The sequence below is a fragment of the Acinonyx jubatus genome, chromosome C2 (genome assembly GCF_027475565.1).
Source record: "Acinonyx jubatus isolate Ajub_Pintada_27869175 chromosome C2, VMU_Ajub_asm_v1.0, whole genome shotgun sequence".
NCBI lineage: Eukaryota > Metazoa > Chordata > Mammalia > Carnivora > Felidae > Acinonyx > Acinonyx jubatus.
Genome location: NC_069384.1, coordinates 10,490,256 through 10,505,365, shown reverse-complemented (window position 1 = coordinate 10,505,365; position 15,110 = coordinate 10,490,256). Strand labels below are relative to the sequence as shown.

The 15,110-nt window shown below is 48.0% G+C and overlaps 1 protein-coding gene across 5 annotated transcripts in view; it reads right to left on the bottom strand.

Moving 5' to 3' along the window:
- Positions 1–1,492: 1,492 nt before the first annotated feature.
- The window catches only part of RUNX1 (RUNX family transcription factor 1), a 254,923-nt gene continuing 241,305 nt past the window's right edge, over positions 1,493–15,110 (bottom strand). For all 5 annotated transcript variants that reach the window (XM_027041648.2, XM_027041646.2, XM_027041645.2 and 2 more), the window contains 2 exons: positions 12,057–12,218; positions 1,493–6,489 (listed from right to left, as the gene is read on the bottom strand). In XM_027041648.2, coding sequence (XP_026897449.1) covers positions 6,014–6,489; positions 12,057–12,218 — 638 coding nt within the window. In that variant the 3' untranslated portion in view covers positions 1,493–6,013. The remainder of the gene's footprint in view (positions 6,490–12,056; positions 12,219–15,110) is intronic.

Genomic DNA, 15,110 nt, shown 5'->3' with positions numbered 1-15,110 from the left:
TCCAACTTTGGCTCAGGTCATGATGTCCAGGTTCGTGGGTTTGAGCCCCGTGTCGGGCTCTGTGCGGACAGCTCGGAGCCTGGAGCTTGCTTCGTTCAGATTCTGTGTCTCCCTCTCTCTCTGTCCCTCCCCTGCTGGCACTCTCCCTTCCTCTCTGTTTCTAAAAATAGATACACATTAAAAAAAGATTAAAAAAATATGTGGTGTATATCATGGGTACAGAAAAAGTCTGCGATGGCAAACGTGGACCAGTTAGCAGTAACATCGAGGCATGGATTGGGAAAAGTGGAAGGCATTTTAACTTTTTATTTGATCTTGGTTACGTTTTTACTAATGAGTAGTACTATTCTGCGTATTTCCATTTACTGAGCACGTATTACGTACCAACACTTTTTATTATTTTATTATTTTCAATGTTTATTTATTTTGAGAGAGAGAGCGAGAGAGCATGCAAGCAAGGAGGGGCAGAGAGAGACAGGGAGAGAGAGAGAATCCCAAGCGGGGTCCACACCATCAGCGTGGAGCCAGATGTGGGGCTTGAACTGCCGAACCGGTAAGATCACGACCTGAGCTGAAGTCAAAAGTCGGACGCTTAACCGACTGAGCCACCCAGGCGCCCCAACATACCGACAACGTTTTAGTATGTTTCACATGTATTAAGTAATTTAGATCTCCTAACTTCTAGCATCGTTTTCTCTATCTTACGGGTGGGAAAGGCTGGGCCCACAGTTTAATCTGTTTCCGAGTGTGAAACAGAACCAGAACTCAGACCCAGGCGGTGTGGCTCCCCAGTACGTGCTCAGCGGCTCCGCTAGGCCCCCCTCTCTGAACACGCCTAACCTGAGCTTCCCACCCATTTCCTGCCTCGGCTCATTGGCCATTATTTCTTCGGATCCCACTTGCTTTGTGTCCTGACATTCTTCATGACCACCCTGCGGGCCATCAAAGACCACGACAAGGCAGTGACAAGAACCGCGAAGGAGTGTTAGATGGTGGTCCGTGGCTGGGAGGTAATTTGGTCACAGAGTCGTGAGACTGAAATACTAGCGTTGCACGGGGTAGGTGGTGAGGGAAGAACTTGAAACAACTCACCACCTCTACTCAGGGCCGACTCGTGGGGTTTCAAGAAATGGAGGCAGATGACGGCGACCGGCCTCTTGTTGAACGTAGGTGCACCTTTCCCACTCTGTGTTTGCAGGTCCCACGTAATTCTTTCAAATCAGTTATTACTTTTATATAGGCATGAGAGCGTGCTTCCTTGCTCCTTCGTGCCCAAAGAAGCAGCACCGGGGGCCTGGGCTTGGCCTCGGCGCTCCTGGCCTCAGAAGCCAGGGTGTGCTGGCCCCCCGGGGAGGAGAAGGCAGGACGCCAGCCCGAAGGCCAGCCAGCCCGTGAAGAGCTTGCCGAAGGTGTTGTGCGTGCTGCGGGGCCTTCCTTTGGCTTCCTGGCCCTCCATCTCCGAAACAGACAAAACCAGTGTGATGAGGGTGTGTGTACTTGCCAAACTGTTTATTTGCCATTCGCTAAGCGAGGAGATTGGATTTACAGAAGAGACTGTGGTACAAAGAGAGTAAGTAAGGCTCCCGTGGTCCCCGGGCAGCAGCAGGCCAGCCGCCCTGCACAGGCTGGGCTCGGGGAAGGCTCCCGGCAGAGGGGAGGCGGCCACTCGGACAGGAGCCCACGCACGATGGGGGCCACCCCCCGCCCGACCCCGTCTAGAAACACCTTGGAGAGGGGCTGGTGGGGGGAATTCTCTCATACCGTATCTGGTTTAAAACTCGAGATTGACAGTTTCCTTTTGGGAAGGAGGCAACGCGTCAGCACCGGGGAGAAAGAAAGCGCACACACATTTCCAGGAGGCTTTGTGAACAGATCCAGTAACCGCGGGCAAATAGACACTAGGTGGGTGGGGCCTGTTGGAGTAAGACTGCGTTTCCCATTGTTACTTTGTCAATAGAGGTGTTTTACTGCCGTTTCAATTTGGAAGTTTATTTTGTTTTCCATTGATTTTTATACATCCAGAATAGCACAAATAACCAACAGTTCTTTTTTTTTTCTTTTTCTTTTTTTTGCACATTCATTTCCCCTAGAACAAAAAGTGAACTTAAAAAAAAAAAAAAACTGGAACCATGCTATTAGCTCTTTACAAAAGTGAATAAAAAGTAGCTCATCTTTAAGTCTAAAATAAACAAAGTAGAAAGAAGCATTTTTTTTTGTCTACAGTATTTAGCAAACATAAGAAAAAGTCCTTAGAAACACACACAAAAAAAATTGAAAAAAAGTTATTACAGGTATTAACAATATTTTATAATGAAGCTTAAAATCTATTTACATACATAAATACAATTAACTTTGTTGCTGCAACTCTTCTGGAAGGAAAAAAAAAATGCCAGTTGATCAGCCTCATCAATACTGATCTGGCTAAAAGGAGGGGGGGAAACTCCAAACAGACAAACAAAAAAACCCCAAACGATTGTATCCCGTAGGTGAACAAAAAGGCATTTGTTCAGATGTCAAAAACGTTTTCTGAGATTATCGTCAAACTGATTCTTCATGTATAAAAGACCCCAAATATGTCATACCCCAGAAAACAAAACCCACCAAAGACAAGAATCACCAGGACGGAATGTCCTAAGGAAGCAGGTATTTCAGGACAGAAATCTGCAAGCATAAATTGCAGGACATTTGAGTGAAACCATTCATTTCCTTTCTAATCAGAGCATTGCTGTTTATCTGCACAGAAACCCGAGGCAGCAGAAAGGCTGTCTATTAACTCACTGATTGTAATTTGCCCAGGAAGGCTTCTGTTGCCGCATTTGGACAGCAAGCCGACCCAAAATGGCTGGCAAGGTCTCTGTTCTGCCGGAAGAAACCCATGGGCAGGAGAAAGGCTCACTCACCATGTTCCTTTATGCAAAGGGAGGAGAGCAGCAGCTCCTCGTGTTCTGGACATTTGGTGCGGAGTTGGGGTGTGTGTGCTGTCTCCTCAAATAAAGCGGGAGAATGGAGGAGGGAAGGGAAGCGAAACAGAGCAAGAAATAGAAGTACTGTAAGAAATACAAGTAATAAAAGAAACACAGTGAGAAAAACAAAAAGAACGAAAATGCACGTTCATGTTGAAATTATAAAGGCACGAATGAGCAGTAGAAATGGCTTAATCTTTCTTCTCTTGGACCAATGTTTCCAGATACATCCAGCTAGGACATTATTGGCTTAAGGGTCTCCTCGAGTAAAGGGACACCTTAATGTACCTGAAGGCAACGAATGCAACTTCTCAGGAGGGGGAAAGGCATTAAGTGTGATGTGAGGCCTATCTCCAGAACAAGTAACACCTGACTTAATTTTTTGGACCAGTTAAGTACTACATTTGCTGGTAAGGGACTGTGAAACTCCGCATGGCCAAACCAGTGGGTCTACAACGAAGTGACAAGCCCTCCTCATACATGCCTTTGCGAGTAAAGATTCAATGTGGAGGATCCTCTGATTCCCCTTCTAGGGCATTAGGCTGGTTTTGAGTTGGAACATCTTCAGGTACCGGAACTGAAGTGAAAAATAGAACTTGTTTTTTTTCCTTCATTTCCCCCCCCAGATTTTGTCAGGTCAGATACGGTCACATGTGCCGAAAAGAACGCTTCGATTCGATTTGGTAAATGGGCTAAAGGTCCCTTTCAGAAATAAAAAAAAAACCAACACTTAAATTTACTGACATTCAAGGGTAATTTTGCTGTAAAAATGTGATACAGAATCAAACATCGAGTTGAGTTGTGGAGAGAGGATTATGTCTAAGCTGAAAATGAATATATTCTGAGTTTCTCCAAGATCTGTTTTAGCTCTTTTCTGGATAAGAATGACCTGACTGACAAAACAAACTGCTTTACTCTTTCTTACCAAAGTGCTACTGCATCTATGTAAAACAAATAATCAATATATATATATATATATATGTATATATATAAGAAAACTCAAAAACAAGTTGTTTTAAATAAGACCAGCTGTTTTGCTGCCTGCAGCCAAAGATCTTTCTAATTTGAATCCTTAAATTTATAAACTAAAAATCAAACACTGTTCTGAAGTCCTGCTTTCAAATACTCTTCCGAGTTGACCTGAAATCATTTCAGCTAACGTCAGAGGTACATTAAATAACAGCCAGATCATTTTGAGCACACATATGTCAAAATCAGCAGTTAGTATTTCGGAGTTGTACAACAACTGCATTCCGACCGAATTCTCCAATGAAAATAGTGCCGTACAATTTACAGTGACATTGGCTACTTTTGAATCGTAGCCACGGGCAGCGGTGGCGCGAATCTCTCCTGTCCCGCTGAGGCACAGAGAAAACTGCACACACACACACCCCACAAGGTAGGTGAAAGCGACGCGAGGGTGGGCGGTGGACGGGCAGCGTGGGTCGGGAGTCCGGCTCGGGCGGGACAATGCTTTCGCATGCGACTCCACCTGGGCGCACACAGGAAGACCGGCCTGTTCAGGTCTGCCTCTAGGCCCACCCTCTGAAACTTCGGCTGGAGACCTGCGGGCCTCAAAGGCACCCGGTCTGTAGTTTCTTCCCCTCCCCCCTCGGGGGACAGCCACACGTTTTGTTCTGCATCAACGAACAGGGACTGTGTCAAACACGACTATTTTCTTGGAGCTAAAAAATCTGAACTCTGGATTCGGACGATCTCCTTACTACCCCAGAAGGGAGCCGTTAAGGAACCCATGAATTCATTCACTGGCTTCCCATGTGGATACTTCTCTGCCACACAGCTTACTTTGGATTTGCTCGGTTATAAAGCATGTCTGACATCATCAAGAGCCCGTGGAGGGAGCAAACTGCTAAGCAGAAAATAAATCCTCTCCAGAGGTGCAATCATTGGCATCTACCTGAACCCTCTGGAACCAGATCTGACCTTCTCTGTTCCAAGGGAGAGAGTCAGATAGGAGACCCTCTGTTGAGCTTGGCAGAAAATTCCATACTTCAGATCCTTTGAGTGGCCCTCAGTATCTAAAAAGCCTATTAAAAACATTGCTGCATTAGCTACCAACTCGTTTGATTAACATGAAAGGGAGTTTAATGTAAACAATATTTAGATAACCCGGTCATCTCAATGCCTGTCCTTTTTTTGCAGCCTTCTTCAATGTGACACATTTAACTTTGGCTACTATCAAAAACCAAAATGTAGTACTTGATATTTTTCTTCTTAATATAAGTACATTTAAATAATAAAAAAAAAGTATCAACACATAAGTAAGTGTCTAAACATCAAGATACATAAATATCTAGGGATTCCTTGTGGGAATACAGTAGTTGAAAATGACCCAAAGCTGTAGCTGTTTCTCTAAAACAACAACTACACGAAAGTCCAAAAGAAAAGTTAAATAAATCTTACAGAAAAAGGAATCATAGTTCTTTCAATTGTCAAAGCAAGAGAGAAGCAAGCTCAAATTTATATATATATATATAAAAATAAAAACCACCCCAAATGCAAATACGCATTTTGCAATTTATAAGGTGCTGGCAAAGAAAATTAAAACTATGAATTAGATACCAAAACAAGAGGAGCTGCATTCCCCCACCCCTCCCCGCCCCAAACCAAAAATTCCATTCTCTGGAATAGACAACTTGGTTAAAAAGTGAAGTCAAGGGTATAAAATCTTTCTTTTATTCACAGCATCGCTAAATCAGAAGCATTCACAGTTTCCCTCTGGGAATCTTCCTGTTTGCCTTACGACGCGTCCGCGTGGTGGCGGAGCGGACACCCTCGCGGGGGGCGGGGGGGGGGGCGGAGGGGGGAGGTCGGGTCGGGTTCGGAAAAGGGGACACGGGCCCACACGACGGCGCTCCGCACGTTTCCGGGGGGCGGGGGGCGGCGCGGAGCGGGGCGAGATCCCAGGGCCCCGGGCGCGGGGCGCGCTCCCCGCCCCGGGCCTGGCCTGCCCGCCCAGGCGGGCCGGCCGTCTGCGGCCAAGGCCGGGCCGGGGCCGGGCGCCCCTCCCGCCGGCCGCCGCGGGGGCCTCAGTAGGGCCGCCACACGGCCTCCTCGAGGCGCGCGGCGGGCGCCATGTTGGTGGGCGAGTTGCTGTGGCTGCCCTCGGCCTCCACCACGTCGCTCTGGTTCGGGAGGCTGGGGTTGAGCAGCGCCGAGCCCGTGGACGCGTTGGTGCAGGGCGGCAGGATGCGCGGCGGCGAGCGCTCGCCGCCCACCATGGAGAACTGGTAGGAGCCGGCCGAGGCGCCGTAGTACAGGTGGTAGGAGGGCGAGCTGGCCTGGAAGGGGCCGCCCTGCGCCTGCGACGAGCCGGGGTAGGGCGGCGGCAGGTACGTGTGGTAGCGCGTGGCCGAGCTCATGGCCGACATGCCGATGCCGATGCCCGACGTGACGGGCGTCGGGGAGTAGGTGAAGGCGCCGGGGTAGTGCATGCGAGGGTCTGAGATGGAGGGCAGCGCGGGGAACTGGCGCGGGTCGCCGAAGGCCGTCAGGTCGGGCGCCGCTGCGGGGTGGGGGGGGAGAAGAGAAGCGTCAGGCGCTGGTGAGGGAGGCCACGCCCCTCCCGCCCACGGCCACGCCCACGTGGCTACCCCGAATGCTGCTGTCCCCGGAGCCCGGGCCTACCCAGCATGCTAGTGGGCAGGGAGGTGGGTGGACGGCCGTATAGGACGACGCGTAACGTGAGTTCGTGTGCGATACCACGTTATTGTCAACGATGTAATGTAACATCCAATACGGTGGATACGATACGTATGATTGGATATCGGTGTAGCGGGGTTGACAAGCCCGCCTCCCAGCTGCTACCGATTTTCGCATGGCTCACAAGCTTACTTCTCTACATGGTTGAAAGAAGTGAAAAGAAGACTATTTCCTGACGTGAAGGTCCCGTGAAATTCAAATTTCAGTGGCCACACTGACCATTTCGTTGGAAGGAGCTTTGCTCATTCTTTGATGTATTATCGGGGCTGCTGTGGAGCCACCGCCGCAAAGTTGAGTGGTCGGGACACGGACCGATCGTGGGACCCGGGAAGCATAAAATACCTACTATCTGGCCCTTTCCATTAAAAAGTTGGCAGAAAGCGTAAAATACCTACTGTCTAGCCCTTTACATTAAAAAGTTGACCAGCCCTCTATCATCAGTGTATTAATATGCCAATATTAATATAAGTGTAATCTGTGATATAAACATAATAATAACAAGATGTAACTTATAAAATTATGCAATGCTAATGTAATGGATGCATGAGCAGATGAATATTAATAGAATATATCCTACATAATATGACACTGTTATATTAATATATAATAACATAATACATTATACATAATATTTAGGTTGAATCATAGGAAGCTGCTGTTTCTGTAGGCCTCAAACAATTAAAAATTGGCAATTTCTTATGATTTTCTCTAATGCGTGCCATACTAATGACTTGAGAATGAGTGGCAGTGAATATCACCACCGCTCTCTCCCCTACGTCTATCTTTAGACTTGTTCCACATTGGTAGAAAAATACAGCCTCAGTTTCACCTGGTTCGCTTCGTTGGTTCTGTGCTTCACTGCTTTGTTAACACAAGTGGCCGCAGGGCCTTGATGTATATACTCCATTTTTGCACACGCTGAAGTTTTACCAGGAATGGCAAAGCTTTGTCTATAAAACTCATTTTGTTAGGGTCATGCATTTATGGTTTCGGAAACCGGCTTTGACCTTCCCTGCATCCTTCTGCATTTTTCTCAACCACAGGCTGCCCTTGGGAACTACTAGGGGGTCTGGATGCCAGGAAGTGCTCTCTGTGTCCTGTAGATCAGTTTCCCAACAGTAGCACTATTGACATGTGGGGCCAGATAGTTATTTGTTGGGGCGGTGGGGGGCTGTCCTGTGCATTGTAGGATGTTTGGCAGCGTCCTTGGCCTCTGCCCACCAAATGTCAGTGGTGCCCCCACACCCCGCATGGCGACAACTAACGATGTCTGTAGACCCTGCCCAGTGTTCTGGGGGTAGGGTGAGGGGGGCAAAGCCACCATCTCCCCCGCCCCCACTGAGAACCACCACTATAGATGCAGGATGGTGTCCAGGGGTAATTTCTGTTCTTCAGAAAGTGACATCAGCAAATCCAAAAGAATGAAACGTTTTAAATTTTGTTAAGTTCTGAAACCAACGTATAAAATAACTCCAAGCTCAGGATGGCATGTAGCCTGTGCCCTTTTGTGTTCAGGCCCATAGAGCAACTTAACGGAGCCAAGAGTTTGCTCTGAAAGGAAAGCTACCAGGGTGGATTAATCTGTTTTTGGAAGGCATCCGGGGTTGATCAACTTCCTCATATTTCAAGCCTATTATTCCAGCAGGGAGAGCTAGTGTGCTCCTCTCTCTGCCTGTCTCTCTCTCCCTCTCCCCCCCCCTCCCCTTCTCTCTTCTTCTCCTTCCCTCTCTCGAATGAACTCCTCTGTAAATTTGGGGTGAATGTGATGAGGAGGTCTATACTCCTCATCAGAGAGGTAATCGAAGTTTAGAGAAACAACCGAAGTCTGCAGCCAATCTCTCTGCTAATGAGGAAACCAGGAGTCTGCCTTTCAAACAAACACTGCTGTTAATCTTTTCAAAGCGAGTCAGACATGTGGGCAGGGAAAACGCTGTGAACTGACAGTGGTTCTAGAGCTGCCCTTCCGTGGCCACGCTCTCGCTCGTCCTGAAGCCAGGCCGCACCTCATTCCACAGCGTTCGTCCCTGCCCGCTTTCTGGGGCCGTCTGTGAGCAAGCTCTGTGTCACTTGTTTTTGCTCACACGGAGAGCCGTGACAGGAAGCTTGACTCCATTTTTCCAGTGAGATTTCTATAGTCGAGGGAGAAGCATTAGGCAAATGCAATCAATTTATTGGCATCTGATGCAAGAACTCTGGACACAGGCTAATGACTCTGCCCATTATGCCTCTTGCTCCATTTGCCCTGAGACACAAAGGTGAACCCACCGGAAAAATGAATGAAAGGTCACCCTGTTTCATGGCGATGTCTGGACATGTTCTGCCAGTGTGTTCCAGCTACTACGTGGTAACCTGGTGATGGTACCGAGTTACCGTAATCCCGAGTGAGTCCGCGGTTGGTCACGGATGTAAGTCATGGAATGATGTTACGGTCTCAGCTGTCAGGGGAAAATAGCCCTTTCATTTGTGGGCAGGATATCTGAAAGATCTTCAGTACGGCCCGTGATTCTTCTTCCAATGCCACTCCACCAGAGGCCATCTGTCTGGTCAAGCCATCCTTCCTCATGCATTTTGATAGAAAAAGAGCTGCGGCCCTCTAGATACGTTCCGATTCAAATGGTCTATTCAAATATTTGTTGCCATTTTTAGGGTCAGTCTGACATTTCCTACCAAGCCCCACCGCCATGCACCGTTCACCCCACCTGGCTGTAGCTCATGTGTCCCTCCGGCTGGCCCGGTGCCCCCTTATTCAACAGCGTGTGGGGGTGGCGACCCCTAATAGTCACAGGGAGCTCTTAAGAAGTAGGAAATCTAGGGATTAGGAGGTTCAGGTATTTTCGTTGGAAATGTTTCCCCACCGACGGGGCTAAATATTTGCCGTGACAGCTCAAGTGTTCGTTCTGCAGCTTGACATGGATGAAAGCTGTCCCACTCAGGCCCCTCCTACTGCCCCCAAAGGATTAAACAGCCTGAGCAGATAATGGCTGCCTTAAAAGGATCTTTTGCATGACTCAGATTAATGCATGCTGTCTGTCGCCCAGGTTGGCAGCTAAACATTAATTTTTTTTTTTTTTTAGAAAAAAAAAATAAAGGAAAACCTCCAGATGACATCTCTTTTCAGACAAGGTGTGGAGACTGTCTGCAGAGGAAAGAGGGGGGGACCAGAGGGCAAGGCCCCTTCGCAGAAGGAAGTCCAGGTGGGGCTGGGGGCGGGGAGAGGGGCAGATCTCAGAGCTCTGGGGCGGGATTAAAAGGAAAAGCAGTCAGAGCAGTGTCAGGTTCTCAAAGCTGGCAGACCGGCAGGCACTTTTCTTTTATGTGTCCCAACCCCCCCACTGCCCCCAGGCATATGACAACACGTTGCAGGCCTGTGCTCCAGGCTTGAATTCTCAGAGGGAGATCTGCCAAGTTGAAGAGCAGCGTCCCATGCCCTTCCCTGCCACCGGGGGAAAGCTCATCCGGAATCCTCTCCGCCCTCCCTCCAAGACAGTCTTGGGCGCTGAAATGGGACGGGGTTTTTGTGTACTTCACACCCTCATGCTATAAGACGTCCTTCCTTACTCCTTGGGTAACTGAAGTCCTGGCTTGGGAGGGCACGCTACTCATTCCTTAAAAAAAAAAAAAAAAAAAAAAAAGCCACCCTCCCATCTGAACCCTGGTCAGTTGGAGCAGCTGTCTCCTAGGGCTCTAGAAGGTGCGGATCTTGGGTGCTGACCAAGTCAAAAGTCTTATGTAATAAACTCCAAGGGACCCACAGCAGGCACATTTCCAAGGAAAACAGTAATTGTTTCAGATGTAGAGAGCCGAGCAGCGCCACTGAGAAGAATCAATAAAAGTTGACAAGTGCCTTTGGAATCAAACTAGTCCTGAGGGAACAGAACTTCTAAAACAACAAGCTGAGCAGACGTCATAATTCCTAGGCTACTTCCTCAACTCCTCAGCCCCCAGCAGGTGCCCTGAAAATACGGGCATCAATAGTCGAAAATAATGTGGGAAGTGGGCACCCAGGTTGGCTCTCCCATTTCACTACAGTGCCCGAGAATACCCGAAGGCGGTGGTTCTCAGCTAAGGGGGCAGTTTGGGACCTCTGGCTATTTGGCAACGTCTGGAGACATCCTTGGTTGTCCTGATGGGGGGTGGGGGGTGGGGGACGGCTGTATCTAGAGGCCAGAGATGCTGCTAAAGATCCTACAGTGCACGGGACAGCCCTCCACGACCAAGAATTCTCTGGCCCCAGTTGTCAGTGGCGCTGCAGTTGAGAAGCTCTGGGAAGAAGCCAAAGCGTTTGGTGAAATCTCGAGTACTCACAACTGTCTGGAAAACACAGTGTTACCCAGAGCGTTTAAAATGGCGGACAAGAGGCCTTGGCCCCTTTGCCTGCCCCCTGATCTACTCTAATCGGATCTCAAGGGCTGAAAAGCCAAAACCACCACCCGCTTCCCAACACACGTGAAGTGCGCTTGCGGGCTTCACAAGGCTGAAGTTCTCGGAGCTGTTTTCACAGTCTGGCCCAGCTCCAATTCCAAAGCTCCAAACAGGGAGTTTCTTCCTTTGCTTTTAACAAAGGAATTTTTCTCTCACTCCGATTTCCCTGCCCACGAGCAAAGGTGAGTGCCAAGCCCAAAGGTCTCATAGGTTACATGACTAATATTTAATGAGCTCGTATTAACAACAATTATGCTAACCACGACACCCAAGCTTTCCATTCTGCTCCTCTAGTCTGGTGCGAACATCCCTTCATTCGAAATATCTCACGTGGGGGCGCCTGGGTGGCTCAGTCGGTTCAGCCTTCGGCTCAGGTCATGATCTTGTGGTCTGTGAGTTCGAGCCCCCGAGTCAGGCTCTATGCTGACAGCTTGGAGCCCGGAGCCTGGAGCCTGCTTCGGCTTCTGTGTCTCCCTCTCTCTGTCCCTCCCCTGTTCACGCTCTCTCTCTCTGGCTCTCAAAAATGAATACATGTTAAAAAAAAAAAAAAAAAGAAATCTCTCACGTGGGGTATAGCACGGGTACCCCAGTGTTGTTCACATGGCCTCTGAAAGCTGGCCACCACCAGATGGACAGTTCCATCAGAGTTCTAGACGCTGATTACTTTGACCTTGTGTATTATTAACCCTTCAGCTGCTTGCTACCTTTGTCTGCCAAATGTGAGCAAGCCCAAAATGCCCACAGAATCCACTTCTGCCTTCGCATTCATAATCCCCGTCTCAAGGTGTCAGGGAAAATCCGTGCACGGGTGTAGGACTTAGACAACCTTGTCTTTAAAGCACATTTTGCCCGCCCCCTCCCAAATGACTGCCAGCCCCTTCAGGCATCTCCAGTCTCTCGAGCCTTCCACTCTAGCTCGACTTCAAAGAGTGTGTTCGAGCAGCTTACTTGAGAGTCGACTGGAAATCTCTGCGGAGAGGGTTGTCATGCCGCTGGCCCGTCCAGGGGAAATGGGTGTTGCTGGGTGTACGGAAGGCGAGGCGATTGATCCCAGGTACTGGTAGGACTGGTCATAGGACCACGGTGGGGACGGCTGGATCTGCCTTGTGTCTGCAGAGGATTGGAGAGGTCAGTCATACGTCAGGTGGGGTGGGATTGAAGAAAAGAAACCTTTTAATAAAAAGCTTGTCACCTTTGTTTGTCATACGTCCTGTGGCCTGTTGACCGGTTTGTAGTAAGTCCAAGTATTTGCTTTTGTTCGAGAATCTCCCCCCTCCTCCCAAAGTTACTGAATTATTGTTTGTGTGAAATATAGTTTATTCTCGAAGATTTCCCCTGGATGACTGTTCCTTCCAAAGGTTTCACTTGATCACGCTCATAACGACGGGAGAGGTTGAAGATGCTTTCCAGGTAGGTGTTCCCACCCACCTGTTGAACGACCACATGTACTGGCCGCCCAGCTTTACCACGAGTTACAATTCTCATCCTCCAGAACATTTTATCAACTCAGGTGATCACCTATCCATCTGTAGTCAGTAAGCAAAAAAGAACATAGAGCTTTGATTTTTTTTTTTTTTTTTTTTGGACCTTTGGCAAAAATACTCCAAGGGCTTTTAAATGTCCTCCGTTTACGTGAATTCTCTCCCAAGGATGACAGAAAAGAGGGTCTGGCTGGGAAGCTGGTGATGGGGCCTGGGGACTAGTTCACAAGCCCAGCAGTAGTGATCTCTAGCCCTACCAACCCAGACCAACAGGTACCAACCCAGACCAACAGCTGTCCTGCATGTTTTCAAGACCTCCAGTTTGCCGTGTTTAAAGGGCAGAATGTTGAGCAAGTATTTTATAGATGGCCAATAAATGAGGCCTGGGATAGAGAAGAGACAAAACTCTGACTTCAGAAGATTTAGGTAAAAAGGACTTTGTAAATTTGACTCCAGCATTCACAGGAGTCTTAGTTTCAAAAGCATCACACTGTTTGCAGATGAAATGGAGGGGAAAAAAAAGGAACAAACCCTCTATTCTTAGGCAACACGTGTAAGCAAATTTAAATGGAATGTTGGCCCGCCAGAGATAGCTTTCCATTTTTTTTTTTTTTTTTTAGGGCTAAACATCGATTTTCTCTTTGTGTCCCACCTTCTCTGTGGACCACACCAGTCCCCAGGGTCCTCATAGCCCGGGCTGCATGAAGCCGGGAGTCAATCTAGAAAGAGCAGTGTTCCTCAGGAAAATACCAGTCACAAGCTGTGTATGTGCCAGGACATAAAGAAGTGAGTTATTCCTACTCGTTATAAAACGTCCAGTTCTACTTCCAACGGGGAATTTGCATTTCCAACAGTTTAAGTTTGCTGTTTTTGTTGATCTGTTGGAAGCCGTCAAAGCAGGGGTTTGGAGACCCAGGTCTCCTCCCCCACCTTCCTGCCTGCCCCTTCCCCTTTCCCTCACGTGGATCCATTTCTTTCTTTCCTGTAAAATAGCTCAATTTTGGGGGCACCCGGGTGACTCAGTCGGTTGAGCGTTCCAGCTCTTGATTTCAGCTCAGGCCATGATCCCCAGGTTGTGGGTTCGAGCCCCGCTTTGGGCTCCGTGCTGAGCACGGAGTCGGTTTGGGATTCTCTCTCTCCCTCCCTCTGCCCCTCTCCCCCGCTCGCGTGCATGCGCACACTCTCTCTCTCTCTCTCCAAAAAATAATAAAATAACTCAATTCTTTAAGTTTGAAAACTCTGGGGAAATACTTTAACTTAGAATCTCTGAAATCTAATATTAAAGAAGGGCCCTCATGTCATTCTGAATTTGGGGGAATTTGAGCAGAGGGCAAGGAGTAAGAGAGCTGGTCCATTCTAAACTCACTGGAAATGAATGTTCAACTACAGCCAAAGATCCTGCAATCTTACAGACAACAGTGTTTCCAATAATTGTAAGCAAACAGCAACAGCAGGATGTTCTGTATCCCCCTGTTACTGCAAGCGTTTTCTTCCAAGTGCAGAAGAAAGTGTAGACTCAGATATTTTTGTAAGGCATGCATATGTCTTAGATCTACACATTTGCTGCGGGAATATATAGTACTCAAATATTTTAATCATTTAAGAAACAAACAAAAGAGGTTTTATAATTGTCATAAAGCCCTCCGGGGTGTGAATTGCGGTTCAGTAATTCATGCCTTGCTGTGTAGACAGCCCAGCTTCCCCTAACCCCGTGTCTAAAACCACAGTAAGCATAAAGTATTAGGCCATGATTCATGCTCTGTCATGTTTTACTGTAGTGAAAAAGTTGTGCTAGGCTTTTCTAAACTCATAATTAAACCGTGCAAACGTTGCATAATGTTTCACAGCCTTTTAAAAATATGCTTTGGTAAAATGATCTTTATGATTAAAGTCCAAGTTCTCTGATTGTTTTTTTTTTTTTTTCACCCAGGGTTTTAGATTCAACATTCTTACTCCACACACAACGTAGCTTTCCAGTGTGGAGGAGGGATAACACTAAAAACCCAAAGGACCCCCGTCCGATCACTTTCCATTCATATGACCGTAGTGAATTGGGTTTGGGTTCATTGCCAGCGATGGGCCAGAAGGTGGTGATGGCGAGCTGCTCGTGCCAGGTTTTTGGGTGTTTTCTAATTCTACAGGTATTATTCATAAAAATCCAAAAGCAAAAAATAGAACAGAACACTAGGGCCAACGATATGGTATATGCTGAGTTTACCGCTCAGTTACCAGTCTTGCTCTGACGGGGCCGACGTGAACACAAGAAAGCAGAGAAATGGCAGTGAGGTGGGCCAGCACTGGAAGACAGGATATGATCTCCAAGCCCCTTCCAACAGTAACAGCGCAGGATTCTAATTCAAACGGGTCCTACACAGTGTTTCTCTGCTTCACTTGTATGCTAATCAGACTTAGGAAGGAATCAGGTGGAAGCGTGGGGTGAAGAATGGTGCTCTTAATAATAAAGGCAGCCATTCTGGGACGAGGAAGTAGGCCGGGAGAAGACGGAAGTGATCCAGAAAAG